Here is a 20,597-nt window from a genome sequence, read left to right on the forward strand (position 1 = left end):
CAAGGGATCCAAAAAAAAAATCTAAAGTTTTACTAAGTTTGCCAACATTTTATTTATCTTTAAAGCAAGAAGAAAGAATAACATACACATCAAACACATAGTAGCAAAAGCATACAATCAACTAAAACATACATAACAGGTTACATTTCATAAGGATCCCAAGACGTTGAATCACATAAAAATTTAAACTAACTCTAACAACTACCACATCCATATAAAAGAATAATTAAAAGTCCAAAGTCCATAATATACATTTGTTCTAAATGCCTCTTGGCAAATGAAATTCAGAATGCTCATTCATCCACTGTACATGTCACAGGGTATGAAAGGCTAAAAGAATATACATATGTAGAAATAGAAATACATCATCCTCATCGGATCCATAATACAAAGTACAATAAAAATAAATGAAACCATCCACCATACATGATACATCCATCCATCGTAAAAGATATAACATCCATCATAAAGTATAACCATCCATCAAATGATACATAGAAAGAATGAAAGTAAATGCAAACAAGGAATGCTCCAGCCACGATGACTACGGACGGATCTCAATGGTAAGAGTAAAAAGCACTAACATCCAATCGCGTGGAACCTAAATGGCCCACTCCCACCGCGCTGAGAAGATAGTCTCAAGTCCCAAATAGGGTATCAAATCACATAACACAAATACTCTCTAAGTCCAAAAAATCCTAAAAGCAATCTAACTCAAAGGTTCTAAGATAGGTCGACATCTAATTCCCAGAGGCACACAAGACACGTAGGAAACTTACTATGTAAGCAGGCAAGTGTCATCACACGAATCACGTTGGAGTTACCTTGGCAGTCTCTTAGGATCCCAGAGTCCCTAGTGATCCCTATGCGGCCACTAGTATCCTCTCGTATTGACAAGGCATACTACATAATGCAAGGTCGCAACCAAGCGTTCTCTCTACTCCCATCCTAGTATGTACTAGCACTCGAGGCATGGGCAAGAACATACAAAGACTCTTATTAGGTTCATTTTAATCCCATTTAGTGTAATGTTTTCACTTATTAAACAACTTACAATGAGTTACCCTGGCAACCAGTTAGGGCCCCAGCCCCCCTTGTAAGCCACTTCCCAACACTACATGTAGATAACCTACCTTAGGCTCATAAAAACACAAATCAATAATCATATAAAAATCACCTCAGTCATATACAAGTGACTGGAAAGCATCCAAAGATAATCCACAATAATCACATCAGTTCTCTACGAGCAACTGGAAAGCATCAAAGATAAATCACAATATCCATCAGTTCTCAACGAACAACCAAAAAGTATCCCAATTATACTGATCAACGACTCAAAATGGTTAAGTCAAACATGTCACAACATGACATCACCAAGATCAAAACAAACACTTCAGTCCCATCAAGGCGACTAGAAAGTAATCCCAGGTATAATTGATCGAGGATTCAAAAATGGTTAAATCAAATATCTCATAACAATCACCTTAGCTTCACACAAGAACATTGGAAAGCAATAATGAACAACAAATACATACATGTCATAAAGCATACCATCACATTACCATGGTTGGGTTGAAAAGATTGAGATCAAATCATCATAACATCATAAACACATAACCCTTGAGCCTCTGGTAAACGTCCTAAACTAGTCAACACTCTAATCAACCCCAATCCCCAAACGTAGACAACATATAGAGACAAGGTATAAGTTTCATGTTTTAGCATGTTTTGAAATCACATGGTTGATTTAAAAGTAAAGTTTTAACTTAATTTTAGTGCAAATTCCAGGGACTAGGATCCTCCATTTAACCTATAGCTTAACCCATGCATTTTTATTTAAATAAATTAAAGAATTACCCCCATAATAATTTTAATCAATTTTCTAAAATACTCTAAGGGTAAATTTTGTTTAAACCATTAAAATAATAACTAATGAAATAGTCCCAATCTTATTGAAAATCATTAGCGTTATAGTATGAAATCAATTTCATTAAATACTCCCCTTTTAGTATTTAAACTTAATTAAATTAGATTTAAATTAAGTCAATTAATGTTCATGCAATTTAAATCCCTATATTAACGTTCTTAATAAAGAGTAAGTTTAACAAATTTAAAATAAGCTCATTAAAATCAGATTTATTATTATTAATAAATTAAATCTAATTCTTCCCCGACACCTTATTAATTATTAAATATTAATACTTAATATTAATCCATTTAATAACTAATTTAATAACTAAAACTTATCTAATAAACATTATAATATTAACACTTATCAATGATATTATTAAATAATAATGAGGTTAATATTAAAATTCATTAATAAAAATTTGTTAAATAATAATTAAATTTTATTTATAAAATTTATTAATTATAATAATAAAAAAATTATTTATAAAATATACTTATTAAAATATTATTAAACTTTGTAAAAAAAACTTTAATTTTTTTTTAAAAATCGCAACACTTAGTGCTAGTTGCATGGGCTGAGTGCAGCCTCTGTTGATGCAGGGCCTACGGCAGCAGTATGGTTGTCGTCGACAGGGAAGGAAAAAGGGGAGATGGTGGGTGAAACCGTCCCCCGCGCCGCGCCCCCCCACCTTAACATTATTAATTTATTTTATTTGTTTTTTTCAAAATTTTGTTATGTTTAATAATATGAAATTTAATACAAACAAAACCCCTCCCTAATAAAAAAAATTTAAACATTTTTTTTTTTTATAAACAATTGCCATTTTAATTTGATAGGAGAAATAGGGACAACCATTCCAATTTCCAACCTAAAATTTTTATTTTCAATTTGAATTCTTTCCCAAGTTATCTGATAGGAAAATTCGATTAACCATTCTAATTTCGAAATTAATTTTTCTTACCTTCCAAAATTGAATTCTAATTTCCTTTCATCTACGGAATGAGGCTTCCTAATTGATTTATATTTATTTATTTATTTATTTATTTCAATCTTATTATACATATGAGACAATACAAATATCTTAGATTCAAAACAAGAGAGCGATAGATTCATGCAACAAAATCCAGAGAATCGATTTCAACAATCATGAAGAAGATAGGATTATCTAATTAACATAATTCTAACTAGGTGAACAAAACTCGAGAACCTACCTGGTTCTAATGCTAAAATCGCAACGCCTAGAAGATTTGCGAGAGAATTCGCTCCTATCCAAGATCTTCTCTCTAAAAAATTTCTCAAAATTTCCCTTCCAAAATTCGCTTCTCAAATTTGCTTCCAAATTTCTCGTCCTTCCAAAACTTCGGTCCCTTGAGAATGAACCCCCAAGTTGTGATAAGGAGTTCTCTCCCTAAAATCGGGGCACTAATTGTGCATTCACCTGAGAGAACTCTATGCTCACCAGAGTTAAACTTTTATTTATTTTTTCTTTTACCTTTTCCATGCACGTTCATTAAATTATAAAATAACTTTATTTAATTTTTACTTGACTTCTTTTTTATTTAATTTATTAGATTTAACTCATGCACGCATTGTGCAATTAAAATATCTTTGTTAAATTCACTTGTTTTATCTTTTATTTTCATCTCATGCAAGCATCATGCAAACTTAAAAGTTTTAATAAATTAATATATTTTCACTTTTAAATTTATTTTCGAAACTTAATTGATAAAATATTTATTAGCTTAAATAATAATATTATTTAGCATTTATTTAAAAATGAACTCTAAAATTTATCTTCAAAGTTTGTATCCAAAGCTGTGGGAAAAAGGGATCATTTTTATCTGAAGAATAAGCACAATTTCTATTAGATAAAGAACACATTACCATTCAATGATTGTATCAATTTGGGAGTTTCTGTCAAATAATGAAGATGTTATTATCAGCAAGTGTATACCATTCCAAATGTCTATTGAACGAACACAGATCATTACCTCATTGTACATCATTTATTTTCAATTTCTCAATTAATTTAAATTACAAAATACATTATAATTCAATGACTATTTATCTAAACAATCCCAATTCATAAAATTTAATATATGAAATAAAGAACACAGTATCACTCAATGGCTATATATTCAAACAATCTCAGCTTCTATCAATGAAAGACTAATTGATATTTGATATTTGTCTTTCAATCTTTACGAGGTTTTACGATCTTTTGTCTTCCAATCTTTACGAGTTTGAGTCTTTCAATTTGAACTAGAGTTCGGAATTGCGTTGCGAAGGAGGATATCCCACTAGTGCTAAGGAGAAGGAGAGTAGGGGTTGAGGATATCCCACTAGCAGAATTGCCTATTCTTGGAAGAAGCATAATTACACTGCGAAAGGCAAGACAATGCTAGATTCTTATAAGTTTCTGTCAAGTGGAAGCTGGTATGAGAAAGAGAGGAATTTCGTGTGATGCCGCTACAAATACATATATAGAAGTTTCCAATTAGTCTGGTCTGCAGTCTCATGAGGTTTTTACATGTGGGGCTATTTCACACCTTGCCACGGGAAACAAAAGCCCTAGTTTGGGAGAAGATTGTTAGCGTGAAGTTGCAAATGATGGACCTGGAACAAAGATCCAAGGCTTGACAAAGGCTTACCACAAGTTTTCCTCAACAAGAAATGCTTTCAATTCAAGTAGTCATGGCAATCTGTCTACAAGCACAAGATTAGTGCCCTTACATGATATAGAAATGCCACAGGGATTCAAAATGGGAAAGGCAGGCACAATGGCAAGAAAGGCTAAAAAGTGTCAAAACAGGGATACTCAACCGCTTGACCAAATCATGTCGACTCCCCTATGAAATGGCCACAACATATTAATTAAAAACATCCAACCAATCAAATTCTCATACAGCGAAAAACCAATTTGTATAAAAACCCTATTTTTGATATACCTCTACCAGATGAGTCAATGAGTGGAAGAGCCAAAGTAAGAATAGGAAACGAACGCAATCTTCTGCAAGCAATCTTCTGAAGACAATGAATTTCGTGAACTCCTCACACCGAGTGGGAGTTTTTCATCGAGGAAGGGGTAAAATGCAAGAATTTTTTTTATGAGCGGGAATTTTTTCATGCCCGGACTTGACCAATTATAAATTTTGGATTAATCGAATTGGGAATGGAAATGACCCATTCTAGTTACAAGTATTTTTTGGAACGGGCAAAAGCTCATTTTGGGGCTAAAATAGGAATACAAAATCCTATTCTCCATTCCTATTCCGCGCACCAAACAAAGAATACAAATTATATTCTAATTTCCTATTCCTATTCCGGTCCCTAAGCAACCACATGAAAACCCGACCTTATTCTTATGGAGGGACGATTGAGCGTTAACCCGTTCCATATCCAGATTCAAATGGAAGCGGGAATACGCGGCTCAAAAATGAAGTTGAATTCTGACCGTTGATTCGCACGTAGAGATGGACGACAGCGATTAAACTCTATAATGATCCGCGGTGAGCGACTTCAACCAATCACAAAAGAGGACGCATCGGTATATAATCGATAACAGACTTCAACTTCATTACCATTTTTCTGTGCTACATCATTCGAATTGGCTGTTAAGTTTTGTTCTGAAGCTTCGCGTGAAATCAATAATGGCGCCCAAGGCAGAGAAGAAGCCCGCTGAGAAGAAGACAGAGGAGAGAAAAACAGTGGGGGAGAAGACTCCCACAGCTGTTGCAGAGAAGAAGCCCAAGGAGAAGGCTCCTCCAAAGGGCGGTAAAAGGGGCCCCAAGCCTGCAGGGGACAAGAAGAAGAGGAAGAAGAAGAGCGTTGAGAGCTATAAGATCTATATTTTCAAGGTGCTGAAGCAGGTTCACCCTGAGATCGGCATTTCCAGCAAGGCAATGTCAATCATGAACTCTTTCATGAATGATATTTTTGAGAAATTGGCCGGAGAATCCTCGAAGCTCACAAAATACACAAAGAGGGATACTCTCTCTTCCAGGGAGGTGCAGACGGCCGTGAAATTGGCCCTTCCCGGCGAGCTCGCCAAGCACGCTGTGTCTGAGGGCACAAAGGCTGTTACAAAGTTCACTTCCGGTTAATTTCTCCTTCGGCCTCTCTTTTTCTCTTCATTATACGGTGTCTGTTGACACCACCTCTGTTTTGGATTTGTGATTTCCCTCTTCTGTGCTACTCTATTGTTACATTTTTTTGGCGATTTGGTTCAACGGGCTACAGCTGGATCAGAATGTGCCCAGGTAAGGCTGGATTGGGGAAATGAATAGTTATATCTGTTTTATTATGTTCTGAGGGTAGACAAATTCTTCAAGTCTAAGCGTAAAGGAATATTTCTTAAAAGCATTTTGGTTCGGATTCTCAAAGCTGTGGAGCGTTTTAAACCCTAGTTTTACTTAATGGTTGCAATATTCTGCCACGTCTTTTATAATTTGCTTCGTTCTGAGGAACTTCAAATTTCAGCAAATATCTGCAGAATAAAATAGATTGATTGGGGTTACTAATGCTACTCAACGAGCATTCCTCGAAGAATCACAAATCAGAGGGAGTTGGACCGAAGCTGTCAAAGCTCACAAGCTCCAAAAAAGAGGCCCTATATTTTCAAGGAAGGGGAATTGCAGGGCAGAAAGGCAGCCGTGATATTTTGCCTCTGATTCATGTCGCATTTTCGTCATGTCGCTTTTGGTTAAATTATTTGTTTTTGGCCTTGATGCGATGTTTTTTGTTAGCTATTTGTTGTTTGAGTCGCGAAGTAGAGATTTTCATCGCTCTATTCTTAAGAATATTCATTAGTATAGTAAGTATTTTCTATGGCTGGAAAAAAATGCTTCTTATAGCTATTAGGCTGGATCTTTGTTTAATGTCAAATTTGCGAATAGTTTAAGATGCAGAGAGATTTCTTGGAATTTTGAAATTCGAATGCAGATGAAGTACTGATGTTTTTTCTATCTTAGGATTTTTGCAGCCTGTCCAAGATATGATATGGAGAGAAGCGTTACAATTAGTCTCTCAGACGAGTGATTGGCGAATTTAAAGGTTATTCGTGTTTGAATAAGTAAATTATGATCGAACAGAGGGCATTGTTCATATTCAGTTTGTTTCATTTGAGTATATCGTGGAGGGAAAATTTGAATCTATAGATACAATTAAGGAAATATGTTGTATTTTATTTTATGATATGGTTTTGAAATCATAATTGCAAGTAGGAGATTTGTCAAGTAAGTTGACATGAAAAATTGAGAAGATTTTAAATTTTCATTAACATTTTGAGAAATGCAAACTTAGGTTAGTCAAGTATTATATCCATTGGCATAATAAAAAATTTTAGACTATAAAATTTATTACTTAATACAAACACTACATACTAATTAAATAACAATGTCATTCCTATACATACCAATGCAAAAACATGTCATGATATTTTTAGGAGGAATGGTTGCTCCTAAAGTAAATAAATAATGGTGGTACATTTATGCCCATTATCTTGTACAAAATGTTAGCCACTTGGACCCTTTGATTTCTATTGTTGCATTTTCATGAGCAAGAGCAATCCATTAATTTGCAAAATCATAATGTAATATTTGCCACCACCATTTATGACTTGATAACATTTATTCAATATAGAGAGGCTATATGTCAATCTCATTTATTGACTTGATGATAACATTTATTCAATATAGAGAGGTTAAATGTCAATCTCATTTGTAACATTGACATTTATAACAACTCACTTGTAGATTAAAAATCTCTCATTCAACTCCATTTTGTTTGACATTTTTTCCCCTTCATCTTTGATTGTTTGTTCACCCTTCAAGCCTTCATCTCCTTAAGTCCTCATGCTTAGTATGCCAATTGTAGGTTTATTCCTTCAGCCACCATATGAAGCAACACCTTAAGACTTCTCTTTTTTGCTCACACTTCACATCATTGCTTTTGGCCTGTTATCTCCTTATATAGAGAATTTTGATCTTTTACCTCTTCATCACAATCATCCATCTTAGGATTAGGTCAAATTCATTGAATCTACCCTCTTTTTCATTTTGCTCCATTCAAAAACTTCCCTTATAATCCTCTTCAAATTTGTCTCAAAATGGTTTATCTTGAATTCTATGTCACCCATTCATCATACTTATCTTCAACACGCTTCACATAATTCAAGAAATCAATTTTGTCCACTCATATTTATCAAATCTTTGGTCAAACTCTTTATATTGTCATTCGGCAATAACATGTTGTTTGGTCAACAATAACTATCTTTTGATGCACGGTCAACACTAGGTTGCTTGGCTTCCATTGTTTGCTCAGTCAAATTTGGTAGACACATTTTTTTGCCTAGTCTTCATCTAGTCTTTGTTCAATTATCCTTTCATTGTAGTCTTAAGTAGATAAACAATACATTATCATCAAAGTCTTACTTGGTCTTAGTGCACCTTTTATACACTATATAACTCAATCTTTTTCTAGGTACTTTTATTATCCTTTTTTTTCAAATCCTCTTCATCAATCAATCAAATGATAGCATTCAAACCAAAGTTAGCAATTGTCTTAGCAACAAGTAACAAGTTTGACATCAGTGAAAAAATAATGATTGTTTTATGATAGATTTCTACAATTTCCTTCATTTCTATACTTCAACAATCTTCTTTTTCAACAAGTGATATATTAGTTGAACATTTCAATCAGAGTAATTGGCCATTTGTGCAATATGAACACAATAAGAATAAACAATGAATGCAAAATTTAATATGGCAAAATCTTCAACATTAAAAGGTCAATTAGGAGTATGATCCAAGTTTTCTACTTGATTTATTTATTGTAACTATTTTGGTTGACTAAATTCACACCTAAAGGGAAGTTTGAGACATTGTGAAAGAGACTCATTATTTATCATTTGAATATCAAAAAGGAGTTGATACTCAACTAGACATTTATGCAATAATGTTACAACTAGTAATCACACTTTTGTGTACAATGTGTACAATGTTACAAAGCATTTTGACCTATTTTGTAGATAAAGTTGTGTGGTATGTAAGGTCAATTGGTAGGTTATTTAGGATATGATGTTTATGGAAAAAAGGGTCCCAAAGGATAAGTGACAACTCCAAGTAGAATATGCAACCCTACTTACAAGGATACTATCATAATTGAATCAATTATCCAAGGTCCAAATGTACAAATAAAAATTTTCAGTACTTAAACAAATACATGTGCATGCATTGATTAGATTATCCAATATCTCAAACCTTAGTATATTACTGTCCTAGGTCAAATGAACTTTGCAGAAATGTAAAACATTAAATACCACAAATTCAATTACACAATTTGACACAAGGATTTAATGTGGAAACCCAATTTGGGAAAAACCACAAGTAACATGTTACCAATTTTCACTCTTTAGAAGTGAGCCCTGTGAGGAGCTAACCATGTTAAAGGTTACAATGCACACTGTTAAATGTGACCTTGATTAAATGATTTCAATCACCTTGTTAGGAGTGAGCCTTGTTAGAGGACTTTAAAACATTCCATTAGAATGTCACCTTGTTAAAGGATTTACTCATGACTGTTAGGTCAACTTTAATCCAAAAAGGTTTATCTAGACTGATACAATTGCTAGAAAGTAATAGTAAGACTTGATTTGATAAAAAAAAAACTCACTTGTAGATTACAGATTTCTCATTCAGCTCTCCATTCTGTTTGACATTCATTCCCTTCATCTCTGATTGTTTGTTCACCCTTCAAGCCTTCATGCTTAGTATGCCAATTGTAGGTTCATTCCTTCGGCCACCATATGAAGCAAAACTTTAAGACTTCTCTTTTTTGCTCACACTTCACATCATTGCTTTTGGGCTATTATTTCCTTATTTAGAAAATTTTGATCTTATCAAATGATATCATTCAAACCAAAGTTAACAATTGTCTTACCAACAAGTAGCAGGTTTGACATCAGTGACAAAATAATGATTGTTCGATGATAGGTTTCTACAATCTCCTTCATTTTTATACTTCAACAATCTTCTTTTTCAACAAGTGATAGTTGAACATTTCAATCATAGTTGTTCGCATAATGAATTGGCCATTTATACAATACAAACACAATAAGAACAAACAATGAATGTAAACTTTAATATGGCAAAATTTCAACATTAAAAGGTCAATTAGGAGTATGATCCAAGTCTTCTACTTGATTTATTTATTGTAACTATTTTGATTAATTGAATTCACACCTAAAGGGAAGTTTGAGACATACATTGTGAAAGAGATTCATTATTTATCATTTGAATCTCAAAAAGGAGTTGATACTCAACTAGAGATTTATGCAATAATGTTACAACTAGTAATCACACTTTTGTTTACAATGTGTATAATGTGTAACACCTCGCCAAGGGATCCAAAAGAATTAACCTAAAGTTTTACTAAGTTTTTCAAACATTTTTTTTAAAGTTAAAAATAATAACTTAACAACGAAAGTAATAGAATAGTAGAAGCAATTAACATACACTCATACATCAACAACATATAAATAGATTACAACTCTTAAAGGTCCCATGATGTTGAATCACATTTAAGTTTAATTAACACTAACAACAATATATAACACATCCATATTAAAGAATAACTACAAGTACAAATTCTATTTAAACAATATACAATTATCCCGAATGCCACTTGGCAATAATCAAAATGCACAATCATCCACTGTACAAGTCACAGGGTATGAAAGGCTGAAATATTATACATCATGAAATAGATTACATCATCCTTATTAAATCAAATTCAATACAATAGTACAACCATCCATCATAGAAATACAAGAACAAATAGAAAGGAACATCTGCACAAAAATGTCCAGCAGTGGCATCTAACAGTCAGATCTCCATGGTATAAGAAAAAACACTACCACCCTACCTCATGGAACCTAAATGGCCCACTCCCACCGCGCTGAAGAGATAGTCTCAAGTCCCAAATAGGATAACAAACTCAACAATCAAATCCAACATCTAGGTTCAAGGAATCACCTGAAAGTAATCTAACTCAAAGGTACCAAGACACAAGTATCAACTAATCGTAGAGGCAACACGCGAGAAAGTGTCATCGCACGAATCAACACTAGAGTTACCTTGGCAATCTAACTTGACCCCGGCCCCCTAGTGACTCAATGTGGCACTAGTATCCTTTCGTACTGACAAGGCATACCAACAATGCATGGTCGCAATCAAGCGTTCTCTCTACTCCCATCCTAGTTTGTACTAGCACTTGAGGCATGGGCAAGAACATACAAAGACTCTTATTAGGTTCATTTCATTCCCATTTAGTGTAGTGTTTCCACTTATTAAACAACTTACAATGGGTTACCTGGCAGCCACTTTGGGCCCTGACCTCCATTGAAAGCGACTTCCCAACATTACATATAGATAATCGAACCTAAGCTCAGTAAAATCAAAAGATCACAAAAGACCACATACCATACATTAGTTCTTAAACAAGCAACTGACAAGTATTGAAAAAACATTGATCATAACCACGGATTCCACCAATACGATCATCCTAATAGGATTGATCCCAAAATCAAGTATACATAAACCAATCCATGTCATAACATGACATCATTGAAAATAAATCATAGACACACCTCAATCCTATAAAAGCAACTGGAAAGCAATCCAAATACAACTGATCAAAGACTCACAGGTTATATCAGTAGGTCACACCATTCACCCCAATTGCACACAAGAACACTGGAAAGCAATAACAATCTATGCATCAAAACATCTTATAGAGCATACCAGACACATTACCGTGGTTGAGTATAAAAGATCGAGATCAAAACATCATCATGACATCACAAAACAGAACTCTTAAGCCTTTGGTAAACATCTTGACTGGCCAAAGCTAAGTTAAACTCAAAAACCCCAACACCAGTAAATCACACGTTACATAAAGTGCATACAAAAGTGAATTTCATAATTCATTAGGTTTAAAAAACCCTAAGTTCAATATTTACTAAAAGTTTTCAGATTAAAACACAAACAATTCTATAATGGAAATTAATTTTTTCAAACAAGAGTTTCAACCCAAAGAACTTCTGAAAACAGAAACACAACAGACACGAAGAAGACAAGAATTTAAAAAACGAGCAACTACTATGCAAATCCACAAGATCCTACCTGGCTATGATGCTAAAACAATGAACGCACAAACACACAAGAATAGTCTTTTCCTTTCGCAAACCCTCCTTTTGAAAATTGGCTCCTCCAAACCTGTGTATCTAAAAACGAGCTCTAATTTCCTTAATAAAGAGTTTTTCCCCTAAATCAAGGCTTTGATCATGCAATCAAAACCCTTTGTCTTTAATTACTATATTTTACTTTTCATGCACACACTTTATGCAATTTAATTAAAATAAACTTTATTAAATTAAAGCTTTCTCTCCCTTATTAAATCATGCGATGTTTTTAATATAATATTTATTAATTTAACTAATAATATTATTTAGAGTTTATTAGAAATAAAACTCTTAAATAAATTATTATTGAATTAAATAAATATAAATACACCTAAATTAGAACTTTAATCAAATCTTTTAAATTTAATTCTTTCATGCACATTTAAAGAACTTTTTAATTAAAATATTCTTTTATATTTTCATTTCCTCCACTTATTAGTTAGTGTAAGCACTATTTAAATCATAGTTTACTATTTAAATCAATAAGAATAATTAAAGCTCATTATTTAAATGCAACTCTAATTTAATAATTATTAATTAAATAATCATAATAAAACACTATTAAATCTTTAATATTTTAATTCTATTTTTATCCAACTTCTTAAATTAGACTTTTAAAATAAATATTTTAAACTGAAATACATATTTAATTAATTTTTAATTAATTAAATAACATCATATTTTAATCTTTCTTTAACCAATTTTCTAAATTTAAACATCTAATTTAGACTTTTTATTTAAGCATAAATTTAATTTTTTTTAATTAATCAAATATTCACATATTTTAATATTTTCTTTTTAATCAAATAATATTTATTATTCAACTAATAATATTATTTAGAGTTTAGTATTAAAATAAAACTCTTAAATAATAATTATTAAATTATATAAATATAAATATGCTAAAATTAGAACTTTAATTTAATCTTTTAAACTTAATTCTTTTATTTAATTAATTTTTCAATTAATTAAATATAATCAAATATTGAATTTTCTATATACAATTTTCTTGCAACAACTTTAAGCAATTTAAATTAAAATATCTTTATTAAATTAATTTTCTTTCTCACTTTAATTAATCATGAGATGTTTTTAATATCATATTTATTAATTTAACTAATAATATTATTTAGAGTTTATTAATTAAAATAAAACTCTTAAATAAATTATTATTAAATTAAATAGTTATAAATATGCCAAAATTAGAACTATAATTTTATCTTTAAATTTTATTCTTTTATTTAAGTAATTCATGAGAGATTTTAATAATATATTTATTAACTTAATTAATAACATTATTTAGAGTTTATATGAATATGGAAAGAAAAATGGCGAGTAGAAAAAATTGCGAAAAAGCGAAAAAAGCAAAAGAATTTTGTTCAAATGCAGTCTCAAAAAGTGCCCTAAAGTATATTCATCTAAAAAACAAAGGGTTTTCAAAGGCCTGCATTAAGCCTCTACCATCTTGCAAACTAGGGAAAAGTACCATTCTCAAGGGAAGATGTGCTTTGGGACCTACGGCCGAAAATCTTCAAAAGTACCAAAAGTTCGCAATTAACAGTACGAATTCCTTTGCCATCCTTGATGGCCTGCTTGAACTAGAGGCACGTGGTAATCAAGAAATCTTCCCAAAGTTGGAAGGCAATGCGAAAACATACCAATCCAACAGCTCGGGGTGTTTGAGGATTTCATCAAGAAATACTCGCGAGAGTCGCATTGATCTCCTCCCACTTTAGCATTTAGGCAGAGCTCGACCTTCCATCCACTCCACTCTTAGCCTAGATAAGTAGAACTTTTTTGACAATTTAACCAAGTATGCAAAGTCCAACCTAAATCCTATTTACACCCAGTAGAAGTGATTCGCCTTTAAACCCTCGGTTGCCATCTTTGCCCTAGACTAGGATTAGGTCAGGATCGATGCTTCTTCAGGTTCTTCCCTACCCCCACCCTCTCCACAGTCTTATATTCCTCCACATCGTAGATCGTTGCCCCCCCGTCCTCCTTGTGGCCCTGTTTCTTCATCCCCTAAGCCCTTGAGCTACCCAACCTTAGATAATGAAGATAAGGTCATCATTATTAGTGACCCTGGTAGTGAAGACCGATGGCAGGAATGCCAAAAGCTTGGATTGTTCGCCTTCTGGAATGGTCCAAGACCAGAGTTGTACAACCTTATAGAGTGGTTGGAGGATTTCTACGACTTTTAGGTAAGTATCTCTCACCATACTGATAGATTAATTTACATCCATTGTAGTGATGAGTCAGTGAAAAAGGACTTCTTATATGCCCTTGATTGTTTCTTTAAAGGTTATGTGGTTAGATTTTTTGAATGGATTCCAAATTGCAAAGAACATAACTTAGATTTTTTAATCCCAACCTAGTTCTCCTTAAAATCTATCCCTCCAGAGCTTAAATAGATAGATATTATTAAAAGAATAGGGTGTTCTATGGAAGACCTATTAGGTCTAAATGCCTCATTTGAATATTGTTGCAATATAAAACTTCTAATCAAATGCAAGGTAAACAATACAAATCTCAAACCTATCAAAATTATAACCAACAGATCGATCTACAAACTAAACTTTCTGAGATGTGAAGGAAAAATCTCAGGAATTATCAAGCTAGATGATGAGAGGAAAATCTCCTTTAAGATGCTACAAGCTACATCAAATCTCAATGCTGTCTTCCCCATGATCAGAATTAGGCACAAAAGAATGAAGCAAAAGGAGAGTATCTAAGGAAAATGTTTTCAAGAGTGCAAGAGATAGATCAGGTAGAGAGGATTCAAAAAAGACCAATTCAAGAAATGATAGCAGCCTAATACTCCAAGAAAAGAATTATCAGAAGGGAAAGTTCATAAAACTCAAGGAAAAAACCAAAGGAAGCCTTCCACTCAAGAATATACATGAAGATCCAATCACGGATAAGAGAAAGGACAATTCAGATTCACCAAATATGACAAGGCAGGAAGACCTTAAACTCAACTTGGAGAATCTCACCAAAGCAGTCAAACAGAGCAGAGAAACCCCAAGCAAAGCAATGAATGATTACATCCAAAATGGAGGCACAATCAGATTATAGAGCATCAACAAGAAAAGAAAGAGATCCAAGGAAAGGAAAGACTCCACAAAGATAAACAAAGAACAGACTTTAGTGGCATCGGAACTTTCCACTGAGGATGTCAAGAATCAGGTTAACCCACTTAGCAAGATAGAAGAGTTGGAAAATTCACTCTTATTTGGAGAAGATTCAACTAATGGAAATATTATATGGACATAGGATAAATTGAAGACACAGGTGCAACATCTAGGAGAACCTTCATTGGTTACCAAAACATCTGACAAGAAGTCTCCGAAGAAGCTAACCAAGTTCTGGCAAACCCCCTCACCATAAGGAGAAATTTTCTTGAAATAACACCCAAAGCAAGTAATCCTGGAGGAAACAGGTCAAAAGATATTCCAGTACAAGACTTTTAAGATTTTTTGAATAGAGAGCTGGAGGAGAATGAAGACATGGGCGCAGAGATTCTAAAAGAGGATGAAAAGGAAAAACTAGAAAAGCTTTTAGAGGACCTGATCCAAGTATTTGACTTTGAAAATATAGACAATAGCAACATCTCACAAAAGAAAGAACTCATGCAACAAGTATTACAGTTGGGAGGAGATGACTACACTTTTGAAGACCTCAAAAGAGATCTATTATCCTTTGAGAAAGATCACAAGCTAAACAAGGACACGGAGGACATGGTAGCCAAAAGGACACCAGAGGAGGAGGTTGGGGCTTTAAAGGAACACCAAAGTATAGCAAAGCAAATACTACAAGAACTGGGAAGCGAAGAAAAGGAAGACAAGGAAAGTAAGCTATCTAAGACTGTTAAAAGTGCACAGGAAAATTTGGAAGAGCTGGGTATGAAAATGAATCAGGAAGGTGTGAAATCTCCCAATTTTGGTAGGGTAAAATCTAAAAGAGGAAGAAGATCCCTCAAGGAACTTAGAGAAGTGGATGGTTAGGCCCGAGAGCAACAAAAAATTAGTCAGCTCCTTAACATAGGGAAGGGGAAGCTCCTTCCCAAGGAGCCATGAAGCTCACCACATGGAATGCTAGGGGCCTAAATGCCCCTAGTAAAAAGAGATTATTAAAAATATATATAAAATTATTTGAATCTGATATAATTTTAATACAAACAACTAAGTTGAATAAGGAAGAAAGAACTAGGTTAGAAAATAGGTTAGGTAGTTGGAATAGCATATTACAAGAATCTAGGGGGGCTTTTGGAGGTCTGGGCATCATTTGGAACCCTAGGAAAGTCAACCTAGAATTTCTAGCATCCAATTATAACTGGGTAAGTTGCAGAATTAAAAGCATTAGACTTAACCTTCAGCTTATATTTATAAATATATGTGGTCCTACACACAATACATATAAGAAAAATTTATGGAATGCAATAACTTTTTTCTTTAATAACCAAAAGAAAGAGTTAATCCTCCTAGGAGGAGATTTTAACACAATTCTACATATGGTGGAAAAATCAAGAGGTATACAACGAGCCTCCCAAGCTTCCAAAGAATTCAAACTATGGTACGAATACAACAAATTGATTGACATCTCGATTAGTAACAAAAAATTTACATGGAACAACAGAAGGAAGGACTTCTACTATATAGCCGAAAAGCTGGATAGGTTTCTACTTAAAGGGGATTTAAGTGAAACCGACCTCGATTTCTACTCATCAATCCTGCCTATTGCTGGTTCAGACCATTTTCCGGTCAGAATGGTCATTTTAGAACCTTCCAAACCAGTAAGAAATCCATTCAAATGCGAAAAGATGTGGTTCTGTGATCCTAAATTCTTAAAATGTATAAAAGAATGGTAGAAACAAGGGTCTTTCAAAGACTCCAAAATGTATATCTCTATCTCAAAAATGGAAATAATAAAAGAGAACATTCTAAAATGGAATAAAGAACACTTTAATAATATTTTTGTAGAAAAACTAGAAATTGAAAAGAGGTTGAAGGAACTAAACTCATAAGTTATTAAAAGTGGTATGAATAATAATAGCTACCTTTTGGAAAAAGAATTGCTCACCAAACAAGAAAGCATTTTGGCCAGGGAAGAAATTTTTTGGAAACAAAAATCTAGAGAAAAATGGTTAGACGATAGAGATCGCAACACTAAGTTCTTCCATCATTCTATCCTTCACAATAGAGCAAAAAAAAAAAATAGTCAAAATAAAGGACACATCAAACACTATCACTGAAGATCTGGTGAAAATTTCTGAAATTCTAGTTAACCATTTTCAAAATATTTTAAATAATTATGACCATTCCAACAGAACAACCCAAACACATATGTTGGAATTCATCCCTAAAATAATCACAGAAGATGACAACAGACAATTGAGTAAACCTATCTCATTGGAAAAAAGTCAGATTGACAGTCTTTGAATTGCATCTTGACAAGTCCCTAGGCCCAGATAGCTTCCAAACCTTCTTCTATAAAAAATATTAGGATATTTTGGGAGAAGACCTTTGGAAATCCATTAAAGCTTCCAAAAATGGTGGTTCAATTTTGTCAGAAATCAATCACATTTTTCTTGCTCTAATTCCCAGAAAAGAGGATCTAGACAACCTTGGTGATTTTAGGCCTATCGCCTTATGCAACACCATTTACAAAATATTTGCAAAAATCCTAGCAAATAGACTTAAACATCTTCTTCCTAAAATCATTTCAGAAGAACAAACTGGTTTTGTTCCAGGTAGATCTATTTTAGATGGTATACTAATCATCCAAGAAACGATTCACTCGGCAATCAAAAACAAAAGGGCAAGCATGTTCATGAAATTAGATATTCAAAAAGCTTATGATATGGTGGACTGGAGATTCCTTTGTAAAAGCCTTGAAGCATTTGAATTTTTCGTCCAATGGATTAACCTCATCTTTCAATGTATATCAACCACAACAATTTCAGTTCTGGTCAATGGGACACCAGAAGATTTTTTCAACATTTCGAGAGGAATTAGACAAGGCGACCCCCTTTCTCCATTTTTAATTATCATTATGGCATAAGCCTTTGGTAGAGCTTTCATCGAAGCTCATAAAAGAGGGAATATCATGAGTATAACAGTCACGAATAACACCCCCAACATCACTCACCAATAATTCGCAGATGATACAATTCTGCCCAATGAAAGCTCTATCAAAGAAGCTGGTAACATTAAGTCTATCATACAATTATATTTGGTAGCCTCGAGCCAAAAATTCAACGCAACAAAATCAAAAATCTTCTTCATCAACACCAAACTAGAGGTGGAAAAGAAGATTTGCCAAATTATGGGCTATAAGAATGGTGTTTTCCCTTGTAAGTATCTAGGTATAGATCTAGAAAAAACAAGTAATTCTTGTAAGGTCTGGCAAAATGTCCTGGGAAAAGTAGATTCCAGACTAGGTGGATGGAAGGATAGATGGCTCTCAAAAGTAGGGAAAGTAGTCAAGATCAAATCCCTTTTGTCTATCATTCCTTCCTACCCTCTATTGGCTTCCCAAGTACATTAATAAGAAGACTGAGTCAAAATTTAGAAAAAAAATTTGGGACAATGGGGAGGAATCCAAAAGTCTACCCCTTACAAGTTGGGAAAATATTTGCAAACCCAAGATATTGGGTTGATTAGGTGTTAAGAATCTAAGCTGGAAAAATGAAGCATTTGGAGCCAAACTAATTTGGCACCTTTTTGAAAATAGTAACAACAAATGGGCTAAAATCTTATACAGTAAATATCTTGATCCTAAGGACCCTTATTCTATTTTTAAGATGAAGGCTTTGCCTAAAGGATAAAAAAATTGGAATTTCATGGTCAGATGTAGAGCTCTCATCAGTAAATTTCTCACCTGGGATCCCGACAAAGGAGATAAAACATTATTCTGGGATGACTCATGGGATGGGCTCCCTCCTATAGACCACCTAGAAATCCCTAGGGATCTCAAAGAGACAGTGATCTCTTGATGGGGTAGTAAGGTCAATGATTGTAATACCAAGGACCCTACTGATAGTACCTCTTTGGGTATGGAAAAGTGTGGACGACTTAGACCTGGAACCCTCTTCAAAAGAGTGGTATGAATAGATCATAAAAACAAGGAAGATTAAGCAATCAGAGTTAGAAGATAGACTAGTGTGGGTTGCTTCTAAAGATGGAAGGTATAATGTTGGAAGTGGTTATAAGGCTCTCACAAACCCCCAAAATAGAAGGGAAGAGACCCTGCCATCTACTTTGTTCTGGGATCCATCATGTCTGCCTAAGGCAGGACTCTTACTATGGTTGGCATACCATAATACGATCCTCACAACTAAGAGATTCTGTAAACTAGGATTTAAAGGACCATCTAGATGTGTCTTATGTAAACGAAGTAGTGAAGATGCTAATCACATCCTGTTTAATTGTCCTTACACCCTTCACTGCTGGGAGTGGCTTAGATATATGCTAGGATGGCATGGTCCCTTCCCTTTTTCTTTTGTAGACCTACTCAGAAGCTAGCCATCCAACTACTGTAGAGGTATATATAGCAGCTTATGGAATATTAGCCCTTCCATCCTTGCATGGGAAGTATGGAAAGAAAGGAATAGGAGATTGTTTTGAGAACAGGAGATGCAGCCGAAGAAGATCATCAAGAAAATTGAAGCAAGCATTGTCGAAACAATGAACTCCCATCTCAAAAAGTCCTAAAAAGAAGAAGGATCCTTCTCTAATTGGGATGGTTTCATCAAGAACAAGTGGAATAATCTTATCAACCCTCAACTCACCTATAAAAAGAAAAATCAAGAAGCAAGGGTGTCTTGTAGATGGCAACCTCCTCCCTATGGTTGGTCAAAACTAAATTTTGATGGGGCCTCATGAGGCAACCCAGGTAAGGCAGGCATTGGCTGCATAATTAACAATGAGTCAAGATTTTGGATAGCTAAAAGGGACAAATCTATCAAGCCAACCACAAACAACTTAGCAGAGCTCAAAGCTTTGCAATAGGGGTTGCTAATATGCTTAAAACTAGGTCTCTCAAAAATTATCATCGAAGGAGATTCTCAAATCATATTAAATGCTATAAGAAAAAGAGCCACGCCCAACTGGACTCTAAACTCGATATTATCAGAGGTCCTCACCATTCTTGATAGGTTTAAAGAAACTTAGATATATCATATTTATCGAGAAGGAAATAAGAAGGTAGACCTGCTGGCAAATGAAGGGGTTAGTGGTGAATCTTATCTAATTATTAGAGATAGCTACTTTTATAACTACTGGCATTAGTGTCTAGTAGAGGTAGTCTTTTTACTTTTTTCAATTTTTAGATTAGTAATCATATCTTTGTATATTTTTCCCACCGGTTATATCCATCATATTCCCCTAATGCCTCTGATCATGTTGGTGGCATCATTCGATGACATCACGACAGAAAGGGCTT

The 20,597-nt window shown here is 33.8% G+C and overlaps 1 protein-coding gene across 14 annotated transcripts in view; it reads left to right on the forward strand.

Annotated features, from left to right (window-relative positions):
- The window catches only part of LOC149563505 (transcription factor EMB1444-like), a 187,038-nt gene extending 179,888 nt beyond the window's left edge, over positions 1–7,150 (forward strand). For 5 of the 14 annotated variants that reach the window (XR_016364073.1, XR_016364076.1, XM_089826722.1 and 2 more), the window contains one exon: positions 6,894–7,083. Coding sequence is in view for 8 of the 14 variants with exons in the window: in XM_089826722.1 (XP_089682848.1) it covers positions 6,894–6,962 (69 nt within the window). In the remaining 6 variants the exon portion in view is untranslated. Of the gene's footprint in view, positions 1–5,476; positions 6,172–6,882 lie in introns of those variants that run through there. The other 9 variants (XR_016364075.1, XM_089826725.1, XM_089826729.1 and 6 more) reach the window with 5 other exon arrangements.
- Positions 7,151–20,597: the final 13,447 nt, after the last annotated feature.

The sequence above is a fragment of the Cupressus sempervirens genome, chromosome 4 (genome assembly GCF_028749045.1).
Source record: "Cupressus sempervirens isolate cs-2001-9-10 chromosome 4, ASM2874904v1, whole genome shotgun sequence".
Classification (NCBI taxonomy): Eukaryota; Viridiplantae; Streptophyta; class Pinopsida; order Cupressales; family Cupressaceae; genus Cupressus; species Cupressus sempervirens.